General features: G+C 31.9%; 1 protein-coding gene across 3 annotated transcripts in view; it reads left to right on the forward strand.

Moving 5' to 3' along the window:
* The window catches only part of LOC145291983 (cation-independent mannose-6-phosphate receptor-like), a 268,904-nt gene that overhangs the window by 243,034 nt on the left and 10,089 nt on the right, over window positions 1-15,781 (forward strand). For all 3 annotated transcript variants that reach the window (XM_080137940.1, XM_080137937.1, XM_080137939.1), the window contains exons 39-42: window positions 1,514-1,620; window positions 6,802-6,884; window positions 11,787-11,927; window positions 14,259-14,328. In XM_080137940.1, coding sequence (XP_079994066.1) covers window positions 1,514-1,620; window positions 6,802-6,884; window positions 11,787-11,927; window positions 14,259-14,328 — 401 coding nt within the window. The remainder of the gene's footprint in view (window positions 1-1,513; window positions 1,621-6,801; window positions 6,885-11,786; window positions 11,928-14,258; window positions 14,329-15,781) is intronic.

A 15,781-nucleotide genomic window follows, 5' to 3' on the forward strand; every position in this document is an offset into this window, starting at 1 on the left:
GAAGTAGATTTGTTTATCACATGTGCATACAAATCTGGCAACCAGTGAAGTACAGGGCATAATGCATGTCTTTATATCTTGAAAACTACTTTTTCTGCCAAAGTTAAGAGAATGTTTCATTCAGCATAGTCAAAATCCCTAAAAGTCATCATTTCAAAGGAAATTGTGGAGGAGGAGATAAGGTAAAAATTTACCCTTTTTTTTTTTTTTTTTTTTTTTTTTTTTTTTTTTTTTCAAGTTAATGTCCGAGCAGTGCCGATAATGACTCCAGAAAAGAGAAGTACACAAAAAAAACAAATATATAACAAATAAGGGTTTCTGTAGGAAATGTAATTCAGGGGAAATGTGTACTTTAGTGGCGTCAATTATTTAACACAGAAAAATTATAAAAAATATTTTTATATAAAACACATCAACCCAAAAGCTGAAATAAAATCAGAAAAATTTTTTTTTTTTTTTTTTTTTTTCATTTTTATTTGACTAAATGTACAACATTCGAGGCCGTCATATTGGTTTTAAAATTTGACCTTTCTGTTTTAATTAAGAGCATAAAAAAGGCCAATCTGTCAAAAAAAGGCCAATTTTTAAAAGCAATGTGGCGGTCTCAAATGTCGTAAATTTAATCTAATAAAAAGTGATGAAAAAAAAACATTTTCTGTTTTTTTTCATTTTTTGGGTGTAATGTTTTATATAAAAATAGTTTTTTTTTATAATTTGTTTTATAAACAAACTAAAACAAAACCAAAAAATAGCATCGTGTAAGGGTTGAAAGCAGTTGACACAATAAGTAACATTGTTGAAGCCTAGGTAATCTTTGGAAAAATATAATTGCTCACACTAAGAGTAAAGGGAAAAACAATAATATAAAAAAGCCCCCCCCCCCCCAAAAAAAAAAAATAGCATTATGTAAGGGTTGAGAAGCTGCTCCCAAATTGAAAAATAAATAATGCTACCCATAAATATTTTTATTTTTATTCATTTTTATTTTTTGCAGGTTTATTTTATGTTTGGGGGGTGGTATTGGTGTGTAGGCACTTTGTGCATAGATAAGTATAAGGTTAACAGTATTTAAATTTCTGTTTGAGTGGTTAATGTTTATATTTGGTATTTATTGTGTAGAGTCGCCATATTGGAAAATTTTTGGAGTGTTCATTTATGTATGAAGAAATGGTCTCTTCCAATTAGATGGGGCAGATTTTGAGAAGGGAGAAATTATTTTTTAATCTGGTAATGGAAAGATTGTTATGTGTATGTAGCTAATAACCAGTTACGATGTGTGCAATGAAAATATAGGAAAATTTGGAATAGGTCCCGGTGTTAACTGGTAGCAGTGGGAGGATTAAATATTTATAGCAAACAAAATGAAATATCATCAGATTACATTTCTTTTATGTTTTTATTAAAAAAAAATGTTTACTATCTTTGTATTGTGTTCATTTTCTACTAAGAATTAAACTCCTGCAATAACTTTTCTAACTGTTCTTACTGAATTAACACTTATCTTTACTTTCAGCTGAATCTGTGGACTTGGAAATAACTTCTCCCGAAAAATGTCGTTCAAATTCATCAAAAAATGTGAAAACAATTTTTGAATTTTTCTGCAGCCATTTGGCAAGTTCAGTAAGTAAATTATATTTCGATCAAACATTTTAGTTTTGGATTTTTATTTTATTGGGTATTATTTAACCCTTAATTATCTTAAAAACTGTTTTGTTAGTCTTGACAAAGTTATTTCCAAAAATTGTCTTGAAAACAAAATGTAATAAAGTGGATTTTAATTGTTCCAGTCGTAAAAACATTTTTTGATATCACTTTTTAAATTGTTTTTACAGATTGTTGTATGAAACTTACTTTCAGACACATCCCCACCGTTTTTCTTTTTTTTTTTTTTTTAATACTATTTGCTTATTTATACTCTTTAAGTATATATTTATCTATCCAGCTTGTGCCCTTAGTGAGAGGAAAAGTTATATTACTTTCTGAAATGAAAAATAAGCTTGTTTTGAACTTCAGTTTTTTATTTTTATTTTTTTTTTTTAATGGAGAATAGAAAACGTGTTGTGGGTGCATTTTCAGCAGTTCTGTAACTATCGCTTCTATTTTGTGACTCAGTCCTCATTTACAAAATGAGCGATGTTTCTGACAAAGGGAGCAGAAATAGATGTGCTTTGGGCCGGCAGTGTTTTTATTTTTTTATAGCAGTTGTTTAAGATGTCTTTATTTTCTCTCCCTATCTCTACCCTTGTGGCCATGTCACTAAGGGTGCTGGAAGTAAGCATTTTACCTGAGCTAACATTATCTGCCTGATAGGGATTCAAACCTTGGATTAACCCCCAAGCAGGTGCAAAGTACTGGGGATGCTGTATTGCCATTTGGTAAATGGATTCTGGACCATGCAGTAGCTTCTAGTGGGGTCTCTCTATGCCATATTAGTGGGGAATTGTTACGGCTTTATCTTATGGTTGCAAAAATCATTCTTTGGGGTTTTTTTCTCTGCTCTGCTCAAACAACTGCAGACCTCCACATTACTCAATCCTCAAAAAATGAAAAATCACAAGAAATAAACAAGGTTAAACCCAGAACTCTAACTCCCAACGTAGACCTCCACTACTAGGTCTCCTTCTCTAACATCGGGTGTCTACGTTTCAACCTTCCTGAGAGAAAACCAATTACAGGAAACTAAATCAGACTTCTTGCTTTAGCGAAACTAGCATTAGACCGACCATTTCCTTTGAGTTCTCGATTATCAGATATTCAAATTTGACATCAAAATCTGACCTCCAAAATCGTCATGGGCATGGAATATGTACCACATTAGAGATGGCTTTCCATGTGATAGATGTGATGTAATGTGCTTCAGAGTAGCACTTGCTCACAGCACAGTATTCATATTTGCTTTCTATCGACCCCATAACAGCGGAGTTACTATCATTGAAAGTATCTCTGAAAAAATTGACCATATTCTGTCTATCCATTCTTAGACTTTCACGTCTGTGGAGACTTCAGTGTTCACAACGTTGAATGGCTCGTCCACTCCAGGAAGATGAATGACGAGGGGAGGTACTGTCATGATTCCTTGATTGCCTATGAGCTAACACAAACTGTTCACTAACCCACCGGTATGCCTGACTTCGACAGACGATATGCAAGTCTCCTTGACCTGTTTCTTACAACTTGCCCAATATGTGCTCATCCTCCGTTCCTTCTCCATTGAGATCTTCTGTTCACTCGGTTGTCTCGGTTAAGATGAAAACAAAATGTAATAAGTCTTCTGATGTATTTCTCCATCATACTATGTATCGATACTCTATGGCTGACTGGAATGACTTTCGAACATTCATATCATATGGAATGACTTTCGAACATTCATATCATATGGAATGACTTTCGAACATTCATATCATATGGAATGACTTTCGAACATTCATATCATATGGAATGACTTTCGAACATTCATATCATATGGAATGACTTTCGAACATTCATATCATATGGAATGACTTTCGAACATTCATATCATATGGAATGACTTTCGAACATTCATATCATATGGAATGACTTTCGAACATTCATATCATATGGAATGACTTTCGAACATTCATATCATATGGAATGACTTTCGAACATTCATATCATATGGAATGACTTTCGAACATTCATATCATATGGAATGACTTTCGAACATTCATATCATATGGAATGACTTTCGAACATTCATATCATATGGAATGACTTTCGAACATTCATATCATATGGAATGACTTTCGAACATTCATATCATATGGAATGACTTTCGAACATTCATATCATATGGAATGACTTTCGAACATTCATATCAGATATACCTCTACATTCCATGTTCAAAAAGAATGTGTAAATATCAGACTTACAACTGTGGGTATAGACCGCTTTATCTCCTCCAAAAAATTCTAACAAAAGCCCAACAGCCAGCCATGGTTCACTCTAAAATGTGCTGCTGCCATTGCACATAGAAATCACTATTTCCATTGCTTCCAGCATAATAAATGTTGTGAAACTAAAGCCAGCTCTAGGACTGCCAGCAACCATTGTAAAAGGGTAATAAAAAAAAAAAGCAAGAGATTTGTATGCTCTGTATGCCAAGTTCAAAGTAACGGAGCAGCGGCTTGGCTCCCACCAGTTTTGGAAAATAATAAATAGGTTGCTCTATCCCTACCATCATTAATGCACCTGAAGTAATCTTGTCAGCATCTGAGAAAGCAAAACTCTTTGCCAAAAACTTTGTAGCAAATTCTACCCTTTGCACTCCGGACCACCTACCGCCTGTATTCCCCACTGTAACTGAAAACACTAAGCAACATACAAATTTCTGTACATAATTTTGCTAAGCTCATCAAAAACCTTGATTTTAGTAAAGCAACTAGCCCCTACAGCATTTCGGTTATAGTGTTCAAAAAACTTCAACTGTAACTGGCTCCCATACTTACAAAGCTGTTTAAATGTTGCCTTAAAGAGAAATGCTTCCCAACACCTTGGAAAACTTCAATCTGTCCTGTATTTAGAAATTCCAGTGATTGATCATCTCCCTCTGTTTTCTGTGCATCATGAGTACGTTGCTGGAAATTATTAAACAGAAGTGATCAACCACCTCAGCAAAAATCACCTACATGGTGGCATGCAGTGTGGTTTCTATTCTGCGAGATCTACAGCTGATGTACTAATTGTTATATCACATAGGATTAGTGAATCACTCAATGGGGGCTTTGTCTTTAGAGCAATAGCTCTTGACATATCAAAGGCTTTTGATAGTATGGCATAAATATTTCACAAGATCATCAGCTATAGAATAGCTGGGAATGTCCTCAGTTATAAAATCCTTACATCGGAAATTAAGCTTCTCCTTTCATCATAATCTCTCTGATCCCCACCAAGTCCCAAATGAAATGAATGGCTCTAGTCTTGAAGTCTTGACAAGCTTCTGTGACTGCCCTTCACTCCTGATCTGAAATGGAACACATACATCAAATCTGTTGCCAAGATTGCTGGAAAGATGGTTGGGTCACTCTACCGCTTTAGTATCTCACTGCTGATGCGATTCTTTATCTGTATAAGAGCCAGGTGTGCCATACAATGGAGTACTGTTGCCACATATGGTTAGGTGCTGCTTGGCACGCCCTATCCTGCCTTGATAAAGTTAAAAACCGACTTCAAAAACTAGTAGGTGATGCCCTTTTTTCTTCCCTGCAACCACTTTTCCACAGAAGAGATGTTGTGAGCCTGTCTCTGCTCTATCGCTATTTTTATAGTAAATACTCTTCTGAACTCCAATCTATAGTCCTCCTTGCCAAACTTTCGCAAAAAATACTTGACTAGCTAAAACCACTATATGATTTTTCTCACTCTCATTTGTCTAAATGCAAATTCTATGAACAAAGTTTCTTTCCCAGAACTGTCTGCCTTTGGAACACTGTTCTGCTGGCATGCTTCCTGGTTAAATAAAACATGGTAGCCTTTAAATCTAATGTAAAATTTCTGTTGAGTCGTCCTCGTATTAATCAAATTCTACCCAATTTACAGCATTAACGATTACTTCACTACTACCTTACATTCATTAACTCTTATCCTTGAGTGGTCTTCGGGCTTTAATAAGTGGTGAACCCCCCCCTCCCCTTCCAGTAAAAAAAATAAACTGTCTAATGCTATTTTGACAGAAACGAAACATGTTTTACTAATTTTCTGGAAAAAATAAAAATTACTTTTTTTTTTTTTTTTTTTTTTTTTTTCAGATACAAGTTTAACACAATGTATCAATTAGGGATCTTCTAGTTGATTTTTGAACTTGTTTCTAAATTTTTAAAAATCCTATTTACAAATCCATTTTGAAATTTCAAGCAGGAGTCATTTATGTTAAACTTGCAAACTAAAACCCTTTCTAAAAATTGAATGGGTTGATTTCTACAATACTTTCAAACTGAATGTTTAATAGAAAATGTTATTTTTTTTTTCCTTAAATAAACAAAATTTTAGAAAAGAACATAATCTTCTCTTCTACTATATAAATAAAATGAACTCCTTTTTTCCCCCGTGTGAGTTTGACCTTAATAGGATTAAAAATCAAAACATTTCATGCAAATGTAATGTGCACAAACTGCAGCACAGGATCTGAGGTGTGCTATAAGCCTATTACCTCTACACTTCCTTGATAATCGTACATATTTTTTTCCGGTGAGAATTCACTGCCAAAATCGGTTAGAATTAATGGAAGTTGTAAAATCTTTTCTTTATTAGATTCATCCTCCCTCTGCTCCCCATTTACACCGCCGCTGATTCGTTCACAAGAGACACGAAACACCGGTTGCTTTAAAAAAAACTGAATGTCATTTTTACGTTCATTTTCCACTGGGTGAAACGCAGCATTGAACTTAAACGCAACATTCGACTTAAGAGATTCTAGCATTTCGTTAGGCCATTTTTTTGGGGGCGCTTTCCGCAGTGTTTTCGTTTTCTGTTTTTGTTTTCCAAACACGTTCATTTTTATCCCTGATTTTCGCTTTGTTTTTCCGATTTATTTGCTTATTTATTGAAACACTTAATACCTTTGTTCCAAACAACCGGGCAATTGATTATTTATGCCATTTTTTTTTCCTTTCGCTTTATTTCATTTGGTACTTGACTAAAATAACTAGAATGGCACGTTCATTTGTTCCATACAACTGGACAACGCCAGGTACCCTCGCTAGTGTAAAAATATTTTTGAATCAAAATTTACTTCACATGTAAAATGTATTTTGGGTTAATTTTAATTGTCATTTCTTATTTCAGGAAAATCCAAAATTTGTTTATGAATCTAAAGAATGTGTCTTTCTTTTCACATGGACGTCTAAAATTGGCTGTTTTCAACACGAGTAAGTTTTCCAATCAATGTTTCAAGATGAATACTCTGGGTAGGCAGATGGGTATGAAACAAAAACAAAACTTTAAGATTGAAATCTTTAAATGGGATACGATCCAACCATGTAGCAAAAGTAATTTCAAAGGTTATATGATTGTAATTCAGTTTGTGCCAAGTATAAGAATTTAATCTGTCTCTATCTTAAATGCCAGACAAATTAGACATCTATTATATAAAGGGCAATTGTCTTATTTTTTTTCTTTGTGTGTGTGTGTGTGTGTGTGTCCAGCTAAAAGTAAAAACTTGCAAAACAGAAATTAATATATTCTTGATAAGCATTGCCTTGGATAAATATCTAAAATAAAAAATTTTTAATTCTTTCTTTGACCTGAAACCAGTGCAGATTGTATCGGGGAATTTTCTGTCAAGTAATTACTTCCCTTATACCCACTCCTTCCTTAAGAGAGCTTTATAAAAGAACTAGCAGGGGGTACCCGGCATTGCCTGGGTGTTTAGAGGTGTGTGTGTGTTTTTGGGTAAATTAAAAATCGTTGGACGGGTTTGTTTTAAAAAAAAAAAAAAAATTAAGCCTTGATGCGCAGTTGAAGATAAAGTGTGAAAAAAAGTGCGACGCTTAACAGCAGGTTCCCATTTTTTACGACTTAATGACGTCAACTTTGAGTGCGGGACAGTGTTTAATTTACCGCGAGTCTGTTCACTTTTTTTTATGCAAAAAAGCTTAATGCACATGTGGTGATCGAAAAATCTTGAATATTTATCTTTTGAAAGTCGGACAAATTAAATAGACAGGTGACCCCAGTTAACTCGTAGATATTATCATTTAGGCGTGATGTAAAAAGTTTTAAGTGAGTCGACCGATCCCTTCTCGGAAAAAGCCTTTCTTGGACATACACAAAAAGCGAACATACATACACACATTTTCGCTTTTATATTTATAGATTGTGTGCATTTCTACTTCCAGACAGATGAATGGGCTGGGCTGCAAAGAAATGGGGGTGGGGAGGGTAAAAAAGAAGAGGTCAAGAGATAGAAGTTTAATGTTACTCTTTCACCCTGTGCAATGTCTGGTAGCTTTGCTAGATATAAGCATTCCACATTTTTTTACCTTAATCAAACCAATTGAGATATTAACAATGCAATTATATATAATATAGTCTTTGAATGATTCTTTCAACCTAAACGGAGATAGATTCCACTCAAACATAGATATTATTGACATACCCATCTGCAACATTCTTAGTAATCTTCATTTAGAAATTGCACAAAATGTTTAGTATTTTTTATGCGAGATAAAATAATTTCTTGATGTCAAAATCTTTAAAATAAAATATTTAACTCCAAACAAAAGTTGCCTCTGCAAAACAAAACTTATGATAAACAATAAACTGATACATATGTTAGCTGGAAGAAAGTTCCACAAGAACATAGGTACCATCTAAATTGCCTGCAAACTGTCATTAGGGAAGCATTTATAAAGAGCACTTTACTGCCATTTTCTTTGATTTGGAAAAAATTATGACAAAGCATGTATGGCATTATGAGAGATGTAGATAATAAGGGCTTAGGAGTAGAGGTTTTCTTTTAAAACTTCTGACATTTCAGAGTCCATATAGATACCACTTTCTCTGATCTTCAAAGGAAAAATTAAGGCATACCACAAAGTATTGTCAGTAACTCTTCACGGTTAAAATAAATATTAAATATATAAATTTTAGATGTTGCCTTCTGGCTAGGAGCAAAATATAGTATCTGTTCTGGAATTACGCTTGTTCAATCCCAGGAGTTTTGCAAGCCTAGGACTAGTTATCGATCTGTAATTAAAATAAAATAACCTCGACTAATAAATTATAACCTGAGCAGCCTAAATGCTGGCAAGCAATAACTGCTAGATTTCAGCTTATTTTTATAAAAAATATTTTAACTTTCCTTGTTTTAAATCTATTTCTTTAGATGTGTTACATATAAAATATTTTTGGTATAAGACATTTTTAATATAGAAATTCTCCCCTAACCTCACTTCCAACTTATAACAAAAATTAATTTCTATAGAAGTTTCAAACATAACCTTAAGTGTTGGGAAAATGAATGATTGCCTGCAAAACAAGCATATATATATATATATATATATATATATTTGTTATCCAAGAGTATATCTTTAACAAAGCAAAATTTATCAAGATAAAAGCTCAACACTATTAAGAGGAGCAAATAATGAAAGATGAGAAATAAGTTATATAACTTTATATCATCAGAACAATAAGGAAAAGTTAAGGGGAAAAATTTTTTCCCTTAACTTTTCCTTATTGATGAATAGTTGTATAACTTTTATTCCTCATCTTTCACTTAACTTTTTAATTATATACACACACTAGTAGTTCAGCCTGCCTTTTGCTCGGGCCCTATGTACTGTTCATAACTTTATGTGCATATATATATATATATATGTATATATATGTGTGTGTGTGTTTGACTCCTGTCCAAGTAACCTACATCTAAAATTTCAAGTGTTTAGACCCAAAATTGGTGGTGTTTGTTAGTTTTCAAAGGTCAAATCGAACTTTGGCCCCTTGACACCAAATTTCTGGCTGAAAACCGATTAAAGATTTTCCCAATTCTCAATACCCTTTATGTCAAATCACAAGTCTGTAGACTGAAAATTGACACAGTATTCTGGTAGGGAAATACACATGCGCAGTTTCACTTTTATAGATATATAGATTAAAGAAGTATGCTAGGTGACTTAATTGATACTTTTAAAATAACAACTATGGAAAAATTGTTTTTAATTTTTTCTCACATTGAACAAATATTAAGAAACATTTAAAAACTTAGATAAAATTATTTTCTAATACTTTTAGAACAGATTACCTAATAAAGTATAAAGATAGTGCAAGTGTAAAAATCAAGATAAAAAAAGAAACGGTAAAATTTGTAAGGACATATTTTTATTACTATCCCATGAAATGTTGAAATTGATTTATATATATTCAATGGGATTCTATGTAATTTGTTTATGTATATTAAAGAAACATTTTGTAAATGATCAAATAGAAATTGTTCCAAATCAGAAATAACCAAAGAGGCACACTAAATTATAACTTCTCAACAGAATTACTTTAAATAATTTTTTTTAGTTGCTTATGTACTCTTTATTTATTGATCTAGTTTAAAGGTTGTATAGAAAAATCCAGTTTCATGCTTAGTATAGTCTCCCTCTTAGGTTTTCAAAATAAAAATGGGACAATGTATACCAAAAACATCCCCCAGATTGATATTTGATTGAATTATTAAGGTATCCTTAATTTTCAGTTTCTTTTTTCAGTTCATTTGTAAATGTTATATGTACTTATAATATTCATTTGAATAAAATTAAAAATAAATAAAATGGTTTTATTGAATTATAAGGATATCTATTTTTTAAAGTAAATTGAATGTGTATTTGCTTATTCACTTCGTTTTTTGTTTTTTATATTAAAAAAAAAAAAATTGAAAAACAAAGACAATAGGTACTTGTACAGTTTAGTCAAGACATTAAAAAATGAAAATATCGAAAAAAGGTTATATTGTATGGATTTGTTATGGAATGAAGTTCTCCGAAAAAATTTTCACTTAATTTCATCAATTTTTTTTTTTTTTTTTTTTTTTTTTTTTTCAGCGAAAAAACAATTTATGATATCGGGCAAAAGGTTCCGTTTTTAGGAAGAAAAACTAGTAATAAAGATGGGGAGGAAGTCTCGGCGCTTTAACTGGAGTTATCTCCCCGTGGCATGTTAAAAATTTCCATAATGGCTGACTTTAATGCACTCTCATAAAAACGTATTTTTCCGCTGTAAAAAAAAAATACTCCTCGATCAAATTAAAAGAAATTTTTTTTCGGAGATCTTCAGTCCAAAATGGATACGTACAATATAACCTTTCAATATTTTCGTTTTTTTAATGTCTTCATTAAACTGTACAAGTACCAAACAATGTATCATATTATAAATATTGCAAATGAAAATACATAATACATGCGACATTGTTTATAAATAAAAACTCAATCTAAAAGTAGCTTTCCTATTTTCCTCTTTTTCCTTTTTATTTTTCTTTTTTATTTTTGTTCCCACTTGTCTCCTCTCTTTTCATTTTCTTTTCCTCTTTATTGATTTTTAAAAAATTATCTTTTCTATCGTGCTTGATACTGAAAGGCAAAATGGTTTCCAAAAATGCACAATAATTTAATTCTAGATTAATTTTAGACTAGCTTGGGTGCCCGGCATTGCCCGGAGGTTTGGAGATGTGTGTTGAACATAAAAAAAAAGTTATAGTAGGCAGGCAGGCTCTAACCCATACCGCAAAGGAGTAAAAGAACATGAAAAAAAAGTAACGTCTTTACCGTTGCATCCATTGCCAAACCGGAAGTGGTGAAGGTTTAAATTCAGGCTAGTCAATTGAAAAGAGAGGATGACTTTCAAAAAATATCGGCAAAAAAAGCGACCACTTCTTGTAGAAAAGTGCCCAGTTGAGGGTGAAGATATTGCTTTTGGCCAAATTTTCAATATTTGTCATCCGAAGGGTTGAGCTTCAAAACAGTACCAATCTCGTGAAAATCTGTCGCCTCTGTCGAAAGTTTAAGGCAGACATACATATATTTAAACAGACAGGTGAGATTTATATTATAGATTTTAAAAAAATTAAGTTACAATACAAAAAGTTTATTGGACAGAAAACAGAACTAAAATTTAATAATTAAAATTAATTTTGGAATTTATCGATTTAAATTTTTTTTCATTACATTTTTGTTTTTTCTGCTTCTAGAAATGGATTTGAATTCTATTTCAGTAAAAGTGATTATTTTTTTTTTTATTTTTTATATATATATATTTTTTTTTTTTTTTTTTTTTTTTTTTTTCAGCGATACAAATTTTAATGAAACTGTGGACGCAACTAAGAAAACCTCAAATGCTTCATCAAAAGCAATTGGTGTCATTGGATTTATTGTTAGCTTATTTATTTTGAGCATTTTAATTTTTGTGTTATGCAAACCAGAAAAACGGTATGTTCAAGTTTTTTGTTTTTTTAAGGTTTTATTGTAAATGTTTTTACGTTGAAAACTGCATAAAATTCCTTACTTGTTCCTGTTGTGATGTTTCATGGCAATAAATAGAATCCATCAAGCGAGTCCCTATTTACTGGCCCTTCACAATGGTAGCTAAACAAAAGGTCGGTTTTTAATGCGAGAAAATCCAGTTCCCCAAAAATGGGAACTCTGGATTGGGATAAAATTGCCTAAGTTTATACTATTTGCTAGTTGGATAGAAAAGATGAAGTGTCGTATAAGATAAAAAAAAATACTACACTTTGCATTGTTTATTTACAGAAAACAAAAAATTGAAATTTTAAACGTTTTTTAGATGCAAGGCCATTCAAGTGTGGGAAAGTAGGTATCTTTGGTCATTCTTTGTCACTTTACCTAAAAGGTGTCTATGGTACTCTTAGCTAGAATCATCAATCGTATAAAATCATTTACTTCAGGGACAGTCTTATTTAAATACCTCAGATCATTTAAAAAGAAATTATTGAAAATAAATAGTTGTTTATATACATAGCACGGCATGGATGGGGGTAATGAAAATATTTGACTAGGAAGACCCTCCCAATCCCTTCTATATAATAGACCACCCACCATTTTCTAGTGTTTTGAACCTAAAACAAGTAGACCAATTTGTAAGTTGGGGTGAGATTTAAATGGGAAAGGAAAAGAAAGATGGGGTGGGGGAGTTAGAGTGAGTGGTGTCCTTCCAAGATGAATGCAATTTGGGAGAGGCCAGGGGTAAAAAGAAAAAAAAAATTAAATGGAGACTTGGCATCTTGGAGGCTTCCTATTGGCTAGTTAACCTTAACTAAAGAGCTGGGATGTGACAGGACTAGGAACTAGCCAAAAGACCAAGTATTCAACCTTCTGTAGGTTCTACCAAAATAGCCTTGTTTCTATCCATTTATGTTTAATTATTATTCAAAGTTTTGAAAAATCTCTGCTTGTAGATTTGTTTGTTTTAAAGGTTGGTTTGTTCAAGATGTTCATTCATTATCTTACACATTCATTATCTTACACATTGATTATTTTTTATTTATTATTAATCAAATACTTGAAAAAAGCTGATTTTTAACAATCCTATTTAGATTTTATTACAAATTTAAATCTACCAGAATGCATTTTCCATGGATTAGTAAAAAAAAAAAAAATATTATCTTCGAACTTGATGTCAGCAGATTCTTGTCATTCTGTCCCCCCAAAAGTAACCAAACTTTGTTCATTCTATTAATCATACTAATCCTGAGATTTTTCATTTTTCAACTAGCCATCATTTGATCTCCTTAATTTTTATCCTCGAGAGGCTTTTGGCCTTGATAAGTGACGATTCAGTAAAAAGATTTCTTGAAAGCAAAACACATCCTGATTATTTATAATAATCTTTCTAAGTGCAAAGGTAGATTGTAAACATTCAACAAAGGGATTGATAAATTCAACCGCATATGCTTCGGTGTTGGATAGGCTTGCTGTCACCTGATCCATCAAAGACTTCCTTAACAAGTGTAACTAAAATCAGTGAGTAATATTTGTCATTAAGAAAAACTAAAGGAAAACGTGAAACACATTGTCACTGAACTACTTCCCTGCAGACTACAACATGGTCGTCTTCAAAGCAATTGTCAACAGATTTGCCATATAGCATCCTTACACAAAATTAAACTTTGTTCATTCCAATAATCATGCCCAATCGTCTCATGATGTTCATTTTTCAACTATTATTTGCTCTTAACCTTTATCCTCAAGTGGCTTTCAACTTTGACAAGTGATAACAATTTCCTAACATAAAAAAAATCTACGAGCTTTTGTCTCGGGCAATAGATTAAATAAATTGAACATTCCAAATAATAGTCACTTTAGCTTTTAATTTAAAAAAAAAAATCCCTAGTTTATGTAATTTTCTCTTCTAGTAAAAGATCTCTATTCCTTTTTAATCTAACATATAAACACATGAAATTTTAAAAATTGCACTTCAATAGCATTTAATCTGACTTGTTGAACTTTGATTCTGAGTAGCCAACATTCACTTGATATTGTATCATGTTATTAGCAATATAACACACTTCACTACTGTTCATTTTATTTTTAAATTATGCAGTGAAACCTGGGTAACTGGTAATATAATCATTTTTCAATTATGACTGAAATATTTTTATTTAAATCCAAAGAATTGTCTCTTACAACTAAAATTTTCTGTTTCTGTAAAATTAAAATGTGCAAATAAATACTGTCTGTATGTAGCTAGTATCTTCTATTTTCTTATGGCAGGTTTTTAAGGTTTCCTCTATTTTTCAGGGCATATATGATGGAAAAGATGAAAGGTCTATTTACAAGAAACCGGGCATACCGAGCGCGGTATATCAATGTAAGTAAAAACTGGTTTCAAATCATTCCTTAAATCTACAACTTCTGATAAAAGAGTAGAAAAATTTCCTCAAATTTATTAGTCAAAAAATATCTTCTAATGTGAAAGCCATTAGAATTCTTTACTGTTACAGCCAAATCCAACAATCGCAAATATATGCTAAGTGCCAAATTTTTTTTCTATCAGAAAGTTTTAGAAAGAATACAAAAATTAATACTGCAGACATAAATTGATTCTGTAAAAATAAAACTTGTAAAATTTTAACTTTATCAACACATTTAAATGCAGGCTTACAATTTTTGTAACCTGCAAGATGTGAGGTCTGCCTCAATATCAATCGTACACATCTATTTTCAGTACAGATGCGATTGTCATAATACTCATCCAATAATTTGTTTGGATCAACTCTTTATAAAATATTTTTAAAAATATATCTTAAAGAAGCTTGGAGTAAATCTTCAGTTTTGTGCTGTTTTCATTTTTTCATAAGTTCAACCCTAAATGCAATCTTTTAAACAAAACCCTTAAACCACAAAAAAAAAAAAATAAAACAATGCAATGAACGTTACTGATTGACTTTTTGTGTTAAAGAATGTGACAAAACCTGTTCTTTTAAGGACAGTTTCAAATTAAAGTTGAAGCTTTGTTTTTAAATATATTTTAATGATGTTCAGTATGCATACACAAAATCTATATCTATAAAAGTGAAAATGTTTGTGCACATTTCCCTACCAAACACTCTCAGTTTATAGTCTACAGATACAAGATTTGACATAAGAGATATTGAGATCTGGAAAAATCTTTTTAATCGGTTTTCAGCCAGAAATTTGGCTGTTAAGGGATCAAAGTTCAACGATTTGAAACTATGAAACTCCTCCGCCAATTTTGGGTCTAAACACTTGGAATTTTAAATAAGTTACTTGGACATGGATCAAACTTTTTAATTTGATTTTAGCCAAAAACAAATGTTAAGTGGTCAAAATTGGGGTCAAAGTTAAAAAAGAATTTGACTTCTGTGGTCTCTACTAAATTACTTGGCCAATTTTTGGTCTAAACACTTGAAATTTTACATAGTGTATTCAAAGGGCAAGTTTTTTAATCGTTTTTGGCCAAAAATTTGCCTGTCAAGGTTCAAAAGATTTTACCTTTGTGATTTCTAGGAAACTATTCAGCCAATTTTGGGTCTAAAAATTTGAAATTTTACATAAAGGGTATTCAGACATGCAGCAAGCTTTTTAATCAGTTTTTGGGCAAAAATTTGGCTGCCAAGAGGTCAAAGTTGAAAGAGTTGACTTTTGTAGACTCTACCAAACTTCTCCGCCAATTTTGGGTCTAAACACTTGAAATGTTAGATGTAGGTTACCTAGACATGAGTCAAATTTTTTAATATATACATATGCACATAAAGTTATGAATAGAACGAGCAAAGCCAGACTGAACTGCTAGTATTTAT

The sequence above is a fragment of the Euprymna scolopes genome, chromosome 13 (assembly GCF_053919585.1).
Source record: "Euprymna scolopes isolate OS-2025 chromosome 13, ASM5391958v1, whole genome shotgun sequence".
Classification (NCBI taxonomy): Eukaryota; Metazoa; Mollusca; class Cephalopoda; order Sepiida; family Sepiolidae; genus Euprymna; species Euprymna scolopes.